Here is a 17,755-nt window from a genome sequence, read left to right on the forward strand (position 1 = left end):
GGCCGGGTATTAGATGGTGATGTCCTTGGGACAAAGACCTTGACTCCTTTGTGGTGAAATGGCTGGGAAATGTTACCAAGAGGTGTTTTACACATCATCCCTCGAGATGTAGCCTGTGGTTGAGCTCCCATTCTGGTGCAAGTTGGAGTCATTTTATCAGAATCCATGGCATGAATACGACCATGTAGGTCAAGTCTTGAAGGTTTGCTTCAGTCAACACTGTCTTTGAAGTCAATGAGGCTGAAGTTATTGTCTGATAGGAGGAGTAGTCCATCTGGGATTTCTCAGATGAATGGACTTTAATAATAAAAATGATGATATAAATATGTAAAATAGAAAAACAGTATTGTCAGCCACTTTGTTTCTGGTTCAGGGGGGTTTATATGTTTAGTCTTGAATGTTTTTCACATTGAGTTTGTATATCAAGATTTAATGCTGTCAGGAACTGCTGAGTAAAAATATTTAGAAGTAATAATAATAATAGAGGGTGTGATTTCATAATCCTAACAAAATACATAAGATAGTGTTCAAACTACTTCTTGGCTTGGGTTTAGGGGTTCTCCTGCTGCCTATTACATTAAATTGGTATCAAGACAGCTTCATTTTCGAGGAGGCCTTCATGCTGGAGCATATCAGGTAAGAGATCTAATAAACAATAACATCAACGGTAACAATGTTTCTCTCCGAATATAAGAGTATAGCTGTTGAGGCAGCTTTTTTCCTTGTGATTTGTTTAGTCTGTTTGGTGAATTCAGCCAGGTTGATATTTATCCTGTGTGGAGAATAATTTGCTGTAAGAGGGGATGCATCAGCCTAGTCCTGCTTGAAAGTAAATAATAAATAAATGTAACAGTTAATCTAGGGAACAGACATCTCCACAGTTTATCTTCCAGTTGGTTTAGTTTTAGTTCAGCCCAGTCTCTTTCTGGCATGATTTGCATCCGAGCCGAGAGATCCGAACGGCAAAGCCGACCCCAGCCTCTCTCTCCCTGCCTCCACGGTGGGTTTCCCCCGACGGGGCTCCCTCCTTGCCTCGGGAAGGGGGGTGGTTTGGGGGGAACGGGCTGTGGGGTGCTTAGAGGGGCTGCGGGGCTGCAGGTCTCCCCCGCCGCTGGGCTTTCGGGGGCTACCTGGGCTCCAGAGAGTGCATGGGGGGGGATGCTCTGGGGCATAGGGGGGCACAGGGTGCCGGAGGTGCCGGATGGCTGGCGGGGGGCTCTGGAGCGCTCCGGGGCTCCAGCGCCGTGGGGCCCCGGGGGGGGGGGGGCTGGGCCGGGGGCTGGGCTCCGGGCTCCGCCGCTCCGAGGCGCACACGGAGCTCCGCGGGTCGCGGTCCTCCCCTCCGCCGCCCCCGCAAAGGGTTAAGGGGAGCGGCGGCGCGGAGCGGGCCGGCGGGGAGGGCGGGGGCTCTCGGGGATTGGTGCGAAGTTTGGAGCGGGGCGGCACCGCACCGCCCTCCTCGGCGGCTCTGCCCCCACAGCCACAAAGCCCTGCAGGGAAAGTTGCTTTATCGCTTGTTTCTCTCGCCCCGGCTCTATTCCCCCCCCCCCTTCCCCCCCCCCCTTCCCCAGCCCCTTTCCCCTCCTCCCCTCGCTCCTTAAACGGGATTCCGGCTGGGCGAGCCGCAGGACGGCATCACCGGGCATCCCGCGGCTGCGGAGCCCCGGCGGATCTGTCAGGTCCCCGCTGTCCCTCCCCGCACACACACGCTCAAGCCCTACCCGGAAAGCAGGAAAAATAATTTACAAGGTTTCCCCCTTTTCCTTAGCTCCTCGCCCGTGGCTCCCTAGTGGAAAAATCGCTCCTGGGGCGAAGGGGAGGGGGGTGTTTGGTTAAAAAAAAAAAAAAAAAAAGCCGGTGGTGAAGGGGGAGAGCCGCTCCGTGGGGAGGGCACCCCCCAAGGCAGCGGGCAGCCCCCCACCCGCCCCCGGGGGGGGATGAGGTAGAGGCCGGCGGCGGAGCGCCCGCCGGGCGCCGTGGCCGCGGAGGGCATGAGGCGGCGAGCGGCGAGGATGGGCGCCAGCGCACGGTGCTAGAGCCCCGGCGGCAGCCAAGGTAAGTGCCCCCCGCACCACCACCCCCGGCCGGGACACCCCCTCGCCTGGGTCGGCGCTGGGTCGGGGCGACACAAACGCACAGCTGGGAGCCGCCGGGGCTGCCCCGAAGCGGGGCGCGGGGGGGGGGCAGCACCAGGTGCCATCGCTCCGGGTGTTCTCCCCCGGCCACCCCCGCTCCTTCCCCTCCCCGTCCTCCCTTCCCCGACCCCAGTTCCTAACTGCGACTATCCCGTTACCGGCCGCCGCCGCGGGGTTGAGCCGCGCTGCGCCCCGCGGGGCCCCGGGTCCTGCCCCGGGGGGAGCCCCGTCCGCATGCCCGGCCCCGCCGGCCGCCCACCGCCCCCCGGCGCCCTCCCTCTGTACCGGTTCCCCGCTGCAAATTGGGAAGCTAATGGCAAGGCGTCCGTATTTGCTTTGCTGGATGCTGTACACGGGTTGTTGTGTGTCCTGGGGGCACGGAGTGTTTAAATCGGGGAGTTTACAAGGGTGAGGAATTCAGACAGTGTTTAGAGAGTGAGAGTTCGAGGAGGAGAACAGGGTGTAATTAATGTAAACCTGATCTACCCCGGGTTTGCGTATCACAGCGAAGGCACCTTCAAGAATTTGGATAATTAAGTGCGGTTTTGCTTTGGGACGCACCTCTGGAGCACACGGAAACAAGTGGGGCTTGGCGGGGGGGAAGGAGGAAAGGAAAAATCAGTGCAGTTCAGAGAAGCTGCAGAGTGGAGGAAGGCGCGTACCCAGAGCGGAGCCTGTCTGAGGGGCACTGAAGCAGCAACACAAAGTTTTCTGGGCTGCTGATGGGAGAGGTAACATTCCTCCTCCCCCTTCCCCAAGTTCCTCCACAAATTGTTAACCTGAAATCTTGTTTTATGGCCACTTGCTAGTGTTTTGTTTGCCTTCCAGACTGGTTCTGTACAGGATACCAAAGAATTATGCATTAACTGTAAACTTAGAGGAGCTTACTGGCCTCAGTGGGTTCTTGATTTATATCAGGCTAAAGCGGAGAGGAGGGCAAAGTTTTACTTGTTGAGCGCCAAGGAATGAATTGCAAGTACATTGCTCTTTCATTTGCTGTTTCTGCTGTTGCGTCTTTGCAATAGATTTAAAACTCTGCAGAGTTCTGGGTTGTTTGGTGTTTTTTCACCCGTAATTATTTTGCTCTCCTTTTTCCTGCCTCCAGGTCTGAGAGGACGGTAGCCTGTACGATACGGAGGGATCTGGTTTTCAAAATGGAATTGCAGCTCGCGCTGCTTTTTGCAGGGATAATTGCATTTTCGGACTCAGCGAGAGGTAAGGAGACGGCGCTTGCTGCAAACACTCTGCGAGTCGCACCCTTCCCTCTGCTCCGCTGGGCTCGTGCTCCACAAACACCCGTGGTGCCCCCAGAGGGACCCCATAAGGGAGTTGCTGTCGGCACGGACTCATCCCCTCCACATTGCTTATCTGCTCAAGGGTGCAGGCTCGTGCCCACGTGTGGTGCCTCCTTACCTGCGTGTTTCGGGGCCATTGGTTTGGATGGAGCGCGGTGGCTCCGGGTTTGCTGAGGTCTCTTAGGCACAGGTGAACTTCCAAGGGCTTTTCTCGTGCATGTGTAAAAATACACAGACAATTTTAAAGAAAAGCAACTGCATTCCTCTGTGGATCAGAAATACCTCTCCCCTCCTGTAATCCCCCCAGCCTCTGCCCTGTATATTCCCACTAGCAAACTAAACAAACACATCCATTAACTTCCTCGGTGACAGACAAATGACAGTTCCCAACAGCAAGAGTGTATTTTAATGCTGGGGCTCCAGCAGTTGATCAGATTTCAATAAACAGGTTACCCTACCAGAGGCAAATTGAAATATATCGACCTGGGAGTGACAGGGTCGGGGGGGTGGAAAAAAAGAAGTTTCTTTATGGGAAGGTACTTTAAGCAAAGCTCTGGGATCAGAGTGGAAGGAGCGGTGGCTCTTCCTCCGCTTTCGCCTGTGTCATACCTTGGTGGGTGCTGTCCCGGGAAAGCCTGAATGGGAAACCATGCTTTCAGCTCCCCCGGCTCCGCTCACAAAGGAGGGGCTGCATTGTTCCAGGAGAATGGGGGTATGGCTTTAGGATGCAGATTGCTCCAGCTGCAATTCCCAACAGTATCAGAGTTGCATGAATTGTTGAAAGACCTTTAAATCACCCAGTGCCATGGAGTTGCAAATTAAAAGGTTTAAACTTGCCCTTCGTTTGGGCCGTAACTTGCCAAAAATAAACTTTGGGGGTGAGAGTGGGAAAGGAGAAGGGAGCGTTACTCTAAAAACCCAAGGTTTGCTTAGTGCGTTGTTTTTTTTTCCTTCTTGGCATTGGCTCCCAAGCAAATATTTTACGGAGGCAAAAGCACTATAAAATGATTCGGTTGGAAGCTGAATGAAAAAGAAAACAGTATATAGGCTGTAAGTCCTACAAGTCTGAATTCCAGGCAAGGTTTACAATGGGGACTCAGTGTAAGTTGCAGGCAATGGGCAGCAGCGTATGAATTAAGATGACCTTATGGATGTATATTATTGCAATGGACCTGAGAAGTCGGTGGAGTTCCGGAAAAGATCTGAAGTGGGCAGGAGAAGACAAAAAGATTTTTGTCTCTTTTTGTGAGCCAAGTATCGGCTGCTTTACTAGCTGACACTGTTTAAATTTGGTTTGCACTTGTCTTGCTTGTACTCTTTTATTGCTCCTGGAAAATGAAGTGCTGTGGGCTGTTGTCATGTAGGGAAGCAACTAAAAATTAACAGCGGTAATTTCAGGACATCATCATTTTTACTATGGGGAGGACTTTTTAACATAACTTTGATATGATCATATTGGTAATTGGATTATTTGAACTCTTTTCAGAGCTGGAAAAATCCACTGTGCCGAGTGGATGGAGAAACAGTCCTGGTTATTAAAATGATGTAGAAATAGAGTTTAAAAACCAGGGCCCAACCCATGGAAAATGTCATTCATTCATGTGCTGGTATCAAGAGAGGGAAAGTGAAGAAGAAAAAGGTGTCATTGATGTAAAAAAAAAAAAAAAAATAGACAAGCCTCTAACAATTAATTCCTGCTTTGCAGGTTGAGAATATTCTTGATAGCAGAGGACGTAGATGAAAGATCAAACTTGTAAGTGAGACACTCTGCAGCACGTTGCAACCTTATTTTGTGCTGTCAAATATCCCTAATTATTAGATATTTACATTGGGATAATTTCAGATTCCCGGAAAAATGTGCCCAGTTGTTAACATGCCTGCAGATTTTTTCCGAATGTATCATACGGTGGGTTCGGCCGCTGGAGATGTATAAATGTTACCTGTTTCAGTCGCTCGGGTTTTATAGACAGTCCTTTGGCCAACTCTCAGCCTGAGGTCGCAAGGCTTTACTCCGGAGGAAGAAGGGCTCTTTGTTTTGGCCAAACAGCGTTTAATATCGATATCCTGATTGCAAATTAGACGTGTGTGGCCCAAAGCGTGCCAGTGCCTCCTGATCTGAGGTGTCAGAAGTTAAACAGGTGCTCGCTGGCTTGCAATCGAGGGAGGAAGGTGGCTGAGGAGGTTCTCTGTGAAAGTGCTGGTCCTTCCCTTCTACTCGTATTAGGCAAAAGTAGCTTATGCTGGGATTTGGATGTTAATTTGGAGCTGGCTGATTGCGTGCCAGTGTTTGGGGAAGGGCTGTGCCGTAGTGCATTTGCACAAGGGGGCAGAGTTAAGTTGCCCACGCGCTCTGGCTTTGATATTTCCTGACAGTTGAGTGCTCAGCTGCAATCTTGCATTAAATGTTAGGTTGTATTATTTTTGCATCTTTATTTAGGTGACGCCTTTTAAGGCGACGGGCCCCGCAGGGATGACTGATTGGGCTAATGCGGGAAGTCCCACCCCCCCCAGCAAACAGGAGCATTTTTCCAGGTTCGGAGCTGTGCCTACTGTCTCTGTCCCTTCTTGTGACCCAATGTGTCACATTGCCAATGTACAAAACACTGCAAAAAAAAAGAGGATATCTTAGGAAACGAAGCTAAGCTCTTAAGAAAGAGGTGATACGTTCAAATTATCTACACAACGCAGAGAACAGGCCTGATTTTGCAGGTCCAGGTGCAGAACTCGCTGTGTCTGGAGGGATGAAGGATGAGGTAGCTCTGACTAAGTTTGAACCAATGCTTTCAGGGCCGAAATTTAAAGACTTCAGCTAAGGGTTTGTCTACACCTGCAAATGCACTGGAATAACCCTTCCAAAAAAACTTAATCTGGAATAATTCCCCCAGTGACCAATCTTATTCCGGGCTAAGGATCTCCTGAATGAGCCTGTACCAAAAAAGTCTTCCTCAGGAGCTATTTTGGTAAATATCCAAGCCCCTTCTTTCCGTTGTCGGTGAAGACAAGCACTTTTGTGTGCACAAAAGCCACTCTTGGAGAACAAAACCTGTGTCCCATGGTTTCTAAGAGGGACGGTGCCTTCCGGCTGACAGCCAAGGCATAGGGCGGCAGCTTCAGCCTGGTTGCCAGCTGCACCGGATAGTGTCGGCCCTGGACCTGGGATAATAGCGCAGGACCAGGGGCTCATCCCTCGTATCACTCCATTCTTGGTCTCTCCAAGCAGCCCTATACTGGGCATAAAAGGCCTCAGTGTCCTGCCCTGGCCCTCCTCTGTGGGGACGAATGCCATCTTGGGTCACTAACCTTTAGTGACTATGTCCTGCAGCAATGTAGCTCCTACCACTCCACACCTCCGGTCAGATACAGGTAATACAATCTGATATTTTCCTGCCTATGTTATCTCAGTGACACACAACGCAATATTTGTTCCGAATCTGTCAAGTTGCCATCGTATTCGCATTGGTGACCGTATATGGTAACACTGGGATGTGCTTGGCTTGGTCCCGTGGCTTAAACGAGATTTCATATGGTATGTTTAGAAGTTTTTGGTAAGAGCAGTAACAACCCTCCTGTTAGCGAGTAAACTGATATTCTGCTGGAAACTAATTAGTTTGGATGTTGATTTCATTTTCGGTGCATTGCGTAGGGAGGGGAAGAACGGGACTTTAATTGCTTTCTGCTCTGGCACTTCTCTGTGCGACACTTGGCTTGCAAGCCTGGTTGATGCCTGCCTTACAGGGAATTTGCTGGTGGGGCCACCTCAAAATTCAAGAGTTTCACGTAGAAATAATGCTATATACCATTTTTGTTTGTCTGGATATTGGAGAAAAGAGAATAGGACGCTAGAAGGTTTTTTATCTCTTGGGAGATGAGTTTGTCGTTCTGGTGAACATATTTACCATTCTGTAACTTTGGGGTTTATAAGAGTAAATGGCAGTAAACATGGAAAAGATAAATAATAATAATGAGAGACGTTGTTGGCTTCTGTTTTGCTCCTTTATTCTTGTTGAATGATTGTTACCAGATATAACGATTGTGAAAGAGAAGCATGTTCGGATTTAACAGCCTGATTCAGGTTTTATGTAAGTCACTGCACACCTTCTGGTTAATTTTGGGGCATTTTTTTGGATCATGCTCTTGGGGAACTTGCTCATGAATAATCTGTCAGCATGACTTGTACCTAGAATCTACATGACGATCTAAGAAAATACTGCTTATTTTTTTTAAAACCCAGTTCCTCCCTTCTACGGAGCCTGTCGGACGCTTTAAATTGCATCTGAGTTTAAACATAAAATACAGTGTGCGTCATACTGGAAAATTAGGGTTGATTTTATTTTATTTTTATTAGGAATATTACAAAACTCGGCAAATTGCTCAAATACATTTAGATTTTCCTTAAAGTTTTTATAACTTCATTTTCCAAGTCCATATGTTTCTTTGACCTTCATTAAAAGACGCAAGCAGCAAATTAAAATACGTCTTTTCTGTGATGAACTTGTACACAGCAAAGGCTAGACTCCAAAGTCTGACTCTTAGCCACAGAAGAAACTTTCATGTGCCATGAGGTGGTGCTTGAGAAATTACAGGAAAATGGTTCTTTCAGGGAAAAAAAGTCATTCAAAAACAAAAAAGCAAAAGTGACACTTGGTAGCAAGTAGGAACCTGCTTTTCAAGGTTTAGGACCATTGGTACTAATTTATTGACTAAAGATGAAGTTTGTCATCTAGTGTGAATGGGCTGACAGAGCTGGTCTTTTCCAATGACCCATCTGATAATTCCTTTTCCAGTGGCTGTCTCGCCACGAGTGACGCTGGTACATCTGGGTGCAGAATACTCGCTATGGAATAGTGTGACTGCAGTAGAGGTGGTCACTGTCTGGCTGTGCGTTTCGGGATTAATTATTGGAAGAGATAAAAAGTTCCACCAAAAGGGGGAAATAATAATGCAGAGGTCCTCTTGTGCTTAGTTTGGATTTAAAAAAAAATAAATCTAAATCCAGCCTTTAGTCATAGTTTTATTTATTCAGTGGGAGTAGAACCAATGCAGCTTTCTGATTTTCCTGAGACGTAAAATCATGTTGTTCAAAGAGTCCCTGCAAACCACTCCAGCATTACAGGAGTTGGTGGAAATGATCCTTTCTCCCCCAACTCCTTTTTTTTTTTTAATTTTTTTTTTTATTAACTTGCTCATTTTATCTTGTTTCAAAGACTTTGTCTTTCATCTGACCTCTTCCTGTGTTTTCTGGTGGGCTGATCAAGCTGAAATGCATTTGATCTTGTTTTGAGCACTTAATTTTTTGTTGTTTTTTGTAATCAGGCTTGGAGCTTTCTCTAATAATAATGCCTCCATATATACTTAGCTGTGTTGACCTGTCCTAATTTTTTTGCACCAAGATGGAACATTTTTGGTCATAAAAGAAGCTTTTTTAAAGAGTAGAGCCAGCGTGAATGTAGAAGTTGCAAAGACTGTTGTCTGTTGAAAGCCTACTGAGTTTGGTGCTCATTCGTAGTAGCCGTGGTACTAAGGTAGAAGAAAAATATTTCCAAAAGTAAGCTGGAATCATCTGATCCTGCTGCCCCGATGTCATGGGAGATACACGGCTGCAACTCATGCCAGTTTTAACAGGTTAGGACCTGATTCAGAGCCTGTGAGTGTTGGTGCCGTGACTCCTGCTCACTCCCATGGGCTTGGGATCCATCCCTGAAGGATGACTTACACGGATTGTCTGTAACACCGACATCTGTATGGATCCCTCATGTACGACAGCAGAACAGATGTGGGCTAAGCATGGTATTTTGGATCCTGCCACTCGCCTGCTTGACTGGACAGCTTGGACTCGATTTTTTTTTTTATTCCAGAAATATGTTGCTTCTGTCCGCTACAAGCTCTGGCTGGTGGCTGGAGTGTGTGCTGCCAGGGCTGGAAGCAACTTGGAAATTCATTGCTTTAACTTTGGGTCGCCGCGGAGGCGTTTATCCCCGAAGGAAGGGTGCCATTCTACAGGCGCTGTTGCTAGGTGTGGAGGGGCCGAAGACTGGCTTAAGTGTTATTTAACAAGTTAATATATGCTGTTTGCTGCTGAATCTATTCACATCTCTGATTTTTATTTTTTTTTTCCCCGTTCCGAGTCAAATAAACATGGGCTGCATGGAGTTTGGTTGGTTGCCCTGATTACACAGTCTCCCCATTGTATCGCAGTAGAAACACAGTATCCAGCAGTGCTGTGAATAACCTAACGTTTTTATTTCGTCCCAACCACTCCAATTTTCAGGAAGAAATTCAGCCAATAACTCCAGGCTACTTCTTCCATTAAGTGTTCAAACTTAATTTTGAGCTTCACTAAGGGAAGAAAAATGTAAATTGGGAACAGAGGCTTCTCAGAGCAGGTTAATGTTTCTCAGGACTGCTGCACCTCTATTCTCAGCCACTCTACAAGTGGCTTCTAGCTTGATGGGACCCAAAATCGTTTCTCCTTATGTCTGGTAAATGTATTTAATGAAAGATTTACACTATCTTGGGTATCCTGTCAAGTGATTGAGAAGTGAGTAATGCAAGAGGCATCATACCCTAGATGCCACTTGGGTGGTGTTGACTTTGGTGGGTATTTTAGGAGCTGTCAGTATTTCTGCATGTTTGATAAAAACACAGGAACAGCAGACAAATGCAGAAATGTGAATTTAATTTTTGCAATAGGCATTTTTCTAAAATTCATATTCTCCTTGTTGGGTTTGCTCGCACATGCCTGATGATCTGATGACTGTAAGAGTTTGGTACTGGCATTGTGTAGACTCTCCATGGCAGCTGTGGGCTTCCTAGATTTGCCCAGAACAAGATATCCAGGAGAGGAAAAAGCTGGAGGAGAATGTGGCTAATGTAAGCATTAGCCAACCTCCAAAAGGAAATTTAGGCCCGATTAGTGTACCGCTGCTCTTGTCCTGCTGCACTCAAGACTTGGAAGAGGTCTCGAGTGGGCAGCACGTATGCTCCAAAGAGGATGTTGGGATGCGGCTTTTCCAAATCTGTCCTGTATTTCCCTTTTCACCTGTGTCCTCCCAGGTGTCCCCATGTCACTAGGAATAGGTGTGATGCTTAACTGGTTTTTGACCGATGTGTGACTCTGAGTAGAAGCATCCTGTTGTGAAGGTGGGGTCTTTCATTGTGTTAGCTAGTATTTTGCTATTGCCTTGTATGGATTTAAATCTGCCTTTTTCTAGACAGAAGTGGATGGGCTGAGGCCAAATTAACCCCAAAGGAGGGAGAAAGGACAGTTACTCGGCCCCACCATCCTCCCAAAGCCAAACAAGCCAAACTACTGGAGTTAGGCTGCTACAGACCCTGGAGTACTGTGAACTGCTTTATTTTCCTCCTTTTTCTTCTTGATTTGTGTGAATTGGAATAATTGAGGAAGCTATTTTTCTCAGCAGTTTTTTTCACCTAAACAGATCTGTTAACACTGGTTAAGCAATGCCAAGTGTCAGATGAGTTACACGTGTATGAGCTGCATGTCAAGGATGGAAGGGTTAATGAATGACAGGGTAAACCTCTGGACATTGTGAAATATCTCCCCAGGGATACTGCAGACTCTGTGGAAGGAGGAATACTTATTTGACAGCAACCAGTCGATGTAAAACTGGTGGCGAAAACTCCTTCAGAGTATGGATACCCTTCTGAGAGAGGATGCTATAAGCCATCTCCCTCACCTTCTAGGTGGATAAAAATTTTTCATGTTCTTCTGCAGATTAACACAACATTTTTGGTGGCAATCACAGTGTCTCGGTAGCCAGACAAGTAATATTAGTAAGTATTTAATGTATTTTTTAGCATTTTAAAGTGGGAAACTAGGAGAAGAGTTGCCAGCTCCACCAGCATATGGAGATCAGGCTCTGTGCTCTGATAAGTCATTTCATTTTTTAATATTCAGGGTCAAGTATTGCTCTCCATTACAAAGATGATCGTCCCTTTAGGGTCAGTGAGTTGTGGCTGAGTAGTTGTGAGTAAGATTTAAATTTATAATCCTACCAGAGGGCAGAAATTGGGGCCTTGTAAGACCAGGTTGTGTTTCAGTTCTGGCACCAAGCCACGGGAGGGTTCATCGTGATCTGCAATAGTTAATATAAAACTAGATTAACAGATCAGAGCTGATGAGTATCTCTCCTCCTCCTGGTATTCACAACCAATCAGAAATGCAGTATTGCCGGGGTTAATTTCGTTAAGGGCTAATGAGAGTGGAGCTTTCAACTTAATCATAGTCAGGACAGGTGTTTACTTTTTCTTGACAGGTTTGATTGACAAGGAATCGTAAACCTATTAGGGAGATATTTGCATATGCAGGGGAACTGGCTTTGGACAGTTGATTTCTAATTGCCGGATTTGTTATCTGAAAATGTTTGCCACTGCTCTCAGCACACATCTATTGTTTCTGGGATACAAAGAGACACAAAGAAGTGGTAGAGGCTAGTCAGAGCATTTTGCTCAGGGGCTGGAGAAACCATAAAGTAGGAATGGGTCCGTGTCTCATCTAGACCAGAGCAAGGTCCTGCTTGTATCACCAAGGCAGAATCCTTTTTCTGGTTCCCTACTCGCTCCAAGAAGGGTAGGCCAGAGGATTTGGAGGATTTTAATTTTAAGCAGTATTTTATGATAGTGCTATATACAGGATTAATCCTGGCATTGGAAGTTCATTGGAAACACCAGAGTACTCTTTATTTGTGACTGGTAGAGTAGCCTCAGGATATTTAATCTGAAGTTCAACTCAGAGCTCTTCTCCACATGAGTAGTCCCGTTGGGAGGAGGATTGTAGATTCACAGGGCTGGGCATCTCTCCCTTTTCCCCATGTTTTATCACTGATCCCAAGGAAGAAAACAGCAAGGTGCTACTCAAAAGTAGTCACAGCAATAGACCTGTGTATTTATGATAATGTTTACTATTTATTGAGAGCTTCCAGTGAAGAAAAAAATATAAAAAGGAAATCCAAAAAGCGCTGCCCAGCATAGGCAGCATTCCTCTTCTAGATAGTGTCAGGAGAAAAAGCTTGTCTTTCTGAAGACCACAGACTAGCTAAGTGGAGTTTGAGGCTTATTTTTCTTTTATCCTAGAAAATCCAATAAATCCAGTAAATTCTTTCAGTGTGGTCTTCCAAGAGTTTTTCAACTCTGTCTGACTCACAGATTATTTGAGTGCCATTATAGACTAGGGGTCAAGCAAGTTAATTCCCACAACAGTATGCTGCCCTGTTTTCAAACTGTGCTAATCAGGGTTTTGAGTCAAAGCATCGTAGTTTGTTTAGCAAAATTATTTTCCTGTTAGAAAATTACAAATAGGCTCTGACTATTCGTATTGGCTCCAGTCACCGGAGCGCTCACATCACATGCAGAGCAAAGCTCCCGAGGATGTACTCGCCATGGATCAGGGCACCGGTGGGGGCTGATTTCCCAACTCCCAAGATTGAACTTGTGCAAACAGGCTGAAATCTTAGAAAAGAAAAGAAAAAAAATCGCTACGGTTGCATTTATACCTCTAGCAGGACCGAGGGATGGCTGCGTGGAGCCCATCCAAGCTGCAACGTGAATGTCCTTTCCCAAAGGAGACATTTGGTGGAGTTATTCGGTTACCTCTCCCCCTCACCTTTTTGTAATTGACTCTTGTTTGCTTTTTCCTCCTCCTTTCCCGAAGTTTATTACCACTGTTTAGTCGGAGGAAATGAATTAACATAATTTACTGGTTTTTTAGAACAAGACACATTCCCTGCATGTACGTATACACACACTCACAGTCGCCCTCCCAGCGCTGTGCAGAGGAGCATGTTTACAGAGTCTGGGTCCATTTAGGGAGAACAATACCCTGATTATGGAGGGCAGCCTTTTATTCCCAGAAACCAGAAGGAACCATTCGCTTCAAGCAGCTACTGCCCCTTGAAGGTACAGGCAGCGCGGGTTGCTAGAAGGAGGGAATAAATCTGTTGTGGACACAGAGCAGCAGCATTGTTCTCTGCGGAAGTTGAATTACGAGTGGGGGTGAGAAATGGTCTCGGGATAAACCAAGCACCAAGTTTAAGATCTACCAGCGTGCAGAGAGGTGTTTTGGCTTCCAATTTAATTTCCAAGTATTAGCTGTGAGTCTTTAGGGGGAATTATTTGATGCTTCCTGAGCCGGCAAGGTGCTGGGGAGGTTGGGTGGGAAGAAGATGGTAACTGAGCCTCCAAGTGTTTTTGGATGGGCTGAGTCGTGTTGAAAAGTGCTGTTATGTATGAAATGCCGGTCATTTCTAATTGCAGTCGTGCACCTGTGCCTGGTAGATAATGCTGGAGCCATGTCATATGGAGCATTTGCTTCACATGATGCTGGGAAAGGTCAAGCACTTGATTTCTGTCCTGCTAAGTTGGGTCATTAGCGGCACAAATAGGACCCCCCTTCCTCTGCCTGACCGCGGCCGCTTCTCAGGTGTGATCTTATGGCAGCTGAAGATGACTGAACTTGACCCCACCACCATCCTGTCCTTGTCCTGCTCTGCTCCCAGGCTTGTAACTCCCTAGTGCCATTGCCAAAGCTCTCCTGACCTTGCTGTTGGGTGTTTTGGGATGCTAGCTTGGGCAGGAAGCCAACCTGGAAAAAAATGTGATGAGTTAAATTGTTACAGAAGCATGACCTGAGCTCGTGGGATATCGCAATGTGACCAGAAGGGAGCGAGCCCTTTCTGTTCCTACTCATGGCAGGAAGGCTGAGTACTTTGGTGGACTGAGCATTTATGTGAACATTTATAAAATGATTTGTCAGCAGCAAAGACGGGCTGCAACCAGCGTTGCTGGTGATCGAGATCCCTCTGGTCCAGGCACAGTGTGCATCAACCCTGGTATCGAGGTGAATGCGGCGTGTCGCCCGAGCCTGAGAAGGAGCCAGGTTCCATGCCCCCCTCCCCAACCTTGGCTTCATCTCTACGTTGACTTCTGACTACTGACACCGCTTCAGGGGTTTGCAAAAATAAGGCAGAGAAAACAACTTGTGCAAAATACTCCCTGTGGGTGAAAATATTTTTCCAGGGGAACAGAGCCAGCAGGCTAAACAGGTAAAGCTGCAGGGCTGCGTTAACAACGCTTTTAGGGGTTTTCTGGAGGGGGGAGTGTTTATGTTGGCCTGTGAGGCACGGCGGGTGAATTCTGGCCAGGGACGATTGACACGTGTCTAATGTGATGCACCATGACTCTGCACCCAGGAGAAACTGTGGCTTTTGCTTGCCTCTCGATCCAGGTTTTTGTAGAGAAGGGGAGACCCTGGTGCATGTCCCAGTACCCACGTGAAGGCTGCTGGGGTTACTCTGCGTTGGAAGACAAAACTCTGGCATGTTCAGGAAAATCGGAACTAGGTACTAAATAATTATAATTATCCCAAGGCCACAGGGATGTGTTTATTGCCTTTTTTTTTTTTTTTTTAAATATCCTTTAAAATCTGCCAGATCTTCCCAGGCCTGGACAATGTGAGAGGTGCAAGTGCTGGTTCCCACATCAGCTCATGGACTGCAATAAGGGCAACAAGAACAGGGCAATAAGAACCTCTCCAGAGTCCATCCCCACGTCTGTGTCACCACAATGGCTTTCTGCTGCAGCGTGAGGGTGTGCGGTGATCTGTGGAAAAATGTGAATCTTGGCAGCAGTCCCTGATTCAAAATATCTGGGAAACACTGAGCTGGGAAGTTGAAAATACATCTTTGGGGTTTCTTTCTCCAGAAGGAAAAAGAGTGTAGAACTTCCACTGAGACAAGTGTTGGAAAGAAAAAAAAAATGTGCAATGCAGAATTAAAAGGTAACAGCTTAGTTATCAGATACTAATTGAAATAACAGGAGAGAGGAACAAGCCTGAATGAATTTTAATAGCCTCTTGATTTCTATCTTTTTGTTCACGTACTTACAGGCACTTTCCCTTTTACCTCTGCAAGACTAATGCAGATACTATACCGAATGCAAAAAAACTCCAACTGGCAAACTCAATAACTTGTCTGAGGGAGATGAAAAATGCACCAAAGTAATTGAATGAGCCTTCTACTCCTTGTACCCCAGCCTTAAAACTGGAGCACGGCCTTCTGTCTGTGGCATGTGTTGGAGGGTATTTTGCTACAAGGCAGATACTAAGGTAGAGCTGGAGGAGGACTACAATGTCTAAATTATTTAATATTGCTCTGGGAGAGCAGGTCAGAAAACAAGCAATTTTTTTTTTTTTTTTTGGGGGGGGGTGGGGTGGGTGGGCAGGTTGGTTTTGGGGTTGGTTTGGGGTTTTTTTGTTAGTATTGGGGTTAGTGCCTGGAAGTCCCAAAGCACTGTTGCTCTGTTAAGGGGTATCAAACCCCGAACAACAAACAGACAGCAAAGTCTTAACTGCAAGGTGCTAACAGCGGTTTGTACAGAGACTTTGTTTTACTCTGACAAAGGCTCCCTCCAAAACCCAGACCCATCGGTCAGCTGAGTTTTATTTTACCCGTGTAAACCTGAGAAAAGTGAGATTCCGTATTTCCCTACAGCGCTCTGTGCGAAGCAGACGTTGCCCTGATAACGATTTCTTGCTGCTGCTACAATACAGACCCACAGGATCGATAATCTCATGCCCAAACCCTGGGCAAGTGCCCAAGGTGAAGCAGGAGCAAAGGTATCACTCATGCACGGGGTGCAGGGCTTGTGCCGCACCCCCGACGCGGTTCACGTGCATGAATCACTAGCCCAGTCTTCCCCTCTCTGCTGGGTACAAACTTCATCATTGACTCTAGGAAAAGCTAGGCATTACACTGTGTTTATTATTGATGGAAACAACCATTGAGAGTCCTTGAATGTAAAAAAAAAAAAAAATAAATAAAAAAAATTACAGATTATTCAAGTAACAGTAAGGTGTTTTCATGCGTGCTGACACCACGGTCTGCCTTCTCCCAGGCGTTGCTCCACATCCTGCTGGAGCCCACCATGGGTTTCTGTTTCTTCCTGGAAAAGTGCAAAGAAAAGCTAACCTAAAATCTGCGGGAGGGGAAGAGAGTTGAGAGAGGCAAATTTTCACACTAGCACACAAAAAGAGGTTCTTCCAAAAGATTTTGTTTTGCTTGGAAAGGCTTGTTGTGGTTGTTGAAAGGGCATTTCAGTGGAAAAGGGCCAAGCAGCCCTAGGCAGAACCAACACCCGCAATTGAGAAAGATTTTTTCAAACAGCAATACTGTTAAGAAGTAATTAAAGTCAAATAAAACAAGAAAAATAGTGTATGACACATCTATTTGAATTCATCACACTTTGAATCCACTGAAACCCATGTAGCACGACACTGGAGACACGCAAGGGGAAGTACAAAACCGAGTAGTTCAATGCACTTTTGCAACTACAGAAGTTTCTGATCTCAGACACCATTTTAACCAAGTGTTTATACTTGGTTACATACTTACTTTTAAGCATCTGAGGATTGCTTGTATTCAAAGAAACATTTGCTGAGGACCTGTTACACAGTATGTTACGCTTATTTGACATATGGAGAACCTTAGCATACATTGAAGTGGTAGCAATTATTTTGCAGATTCGGACACTGTTTTTTTTCCCCTTAAAATTATTTTTATGGACTTATGGAGGCTGGGAAATAACTCAGCTTTCAGTTAAAGAGAAAAGAAACTAACCCACAAGATTTCAGCCTCCATGATTTTGGAGAACAGACAGAAAATGCAAGTTGCATGCACCAACCTTGTTGACTGGCTTAGACACCAGAAGGGAAATAAAGAAAGAACTGAAGCAAATTTTGCATGACTCCTCTAAACCTGTCCTGTTATTTTGGAGTCTGCTTTATGATTTTTGGGAGCTCGGGGCAGGCAGTGCCCCTAAGAGCGCTGTCGTGTGAGGGCTTGAGCCTAGCTGTGCAGACACCCTCCACACTTGCAGTTCCCTTTGCTTCATTCCTCCGCCTCCCCTGCAATGCTGTGTTGCACAAAACTTGAAAATAAAAAAAAAAAAAGAAAAGAAAAGAAAAGAGAACATTTTGGGGCCCAGCTGTGTCACTTCAAGGTTTGCTAGCTGTTGAGGAAGATTTGTGAGGACTCTCGGGGGGGAGAAAGGGTGGGGTCAGCGGTAGAAAGCCACTCACCCTCTACCAGAGGCATTTATAATGCCAGGGCAGCTCCCCAGGGCGCGTCCGTCTGTCCGTCCTTCCCTCTGGGGTTGACGAGAGGCAGGCGGCCTCCCCCCAGCTGTTCCCTCTGTCACGTTACAAATGAGACGCTGAAAAGCAGCCCTTGGCCTTGAGACAGCTCTTCTCTCCCTAGCTCATTCTACCCATCAATTAATGTCAAGCAAAGGTGTTTTATAACTATTTAATAA

At 46.5% G+C, this 17,755-nt stretch overlaps 1 protein-coding gene across 5 annotated transcripts in view; it reads left to right on the forward strand.

The window, feature by feature from the left end:
• Positions 1-1,599: 1,599 nt before the first annotated feature.
• Positions 1,600-17,755, forward strand: part of FGFRL1 (fibroblast growth factor receptor like 1) — a 186,149-nt gene continuing 169,993 nt past the window's right edge. The window contains exons 1-2 of one of the 5 annotated variants that reach the window (XM_054824854.1): positions 1,600-2,055; positions 3,241-3,350. In XM_054824854.1, the coding sequence (XP_054680829.1) occupies positions 3,290-3,350 (61 nt within the window). In that variant the 5' untranslated portion in view covers positions 1,600-2,055; positions 3,241-3,289. Of the gene's footprint in view, positions 2,056-2,440; positions 2,544-2,778; positions 2,867-3,085; positions 3,112-3,240; positions 3,351-5,158; positions 5,184-17,755 lie in introns of those variants that run through there. The other 4 variants (XM_054824852.1, XM_054824855.1, XM_054824853.1 and 1 more) reach the window with 4 other exon arrangements.

This window comes from Grus americana, chromosome 4, assembly GCF_028858705.1.
Source record: "Grus americana isolate bGruAme1 chromosome 4, bGruAme1.mat, whole genome shotgun sequence".
Taxonomy (NCBI): domain Eukaryota; kingdom Metazoa; phylum Chordata; class Aves; order Gruiformes; family Gruidae; genus Grus; species Grus americana.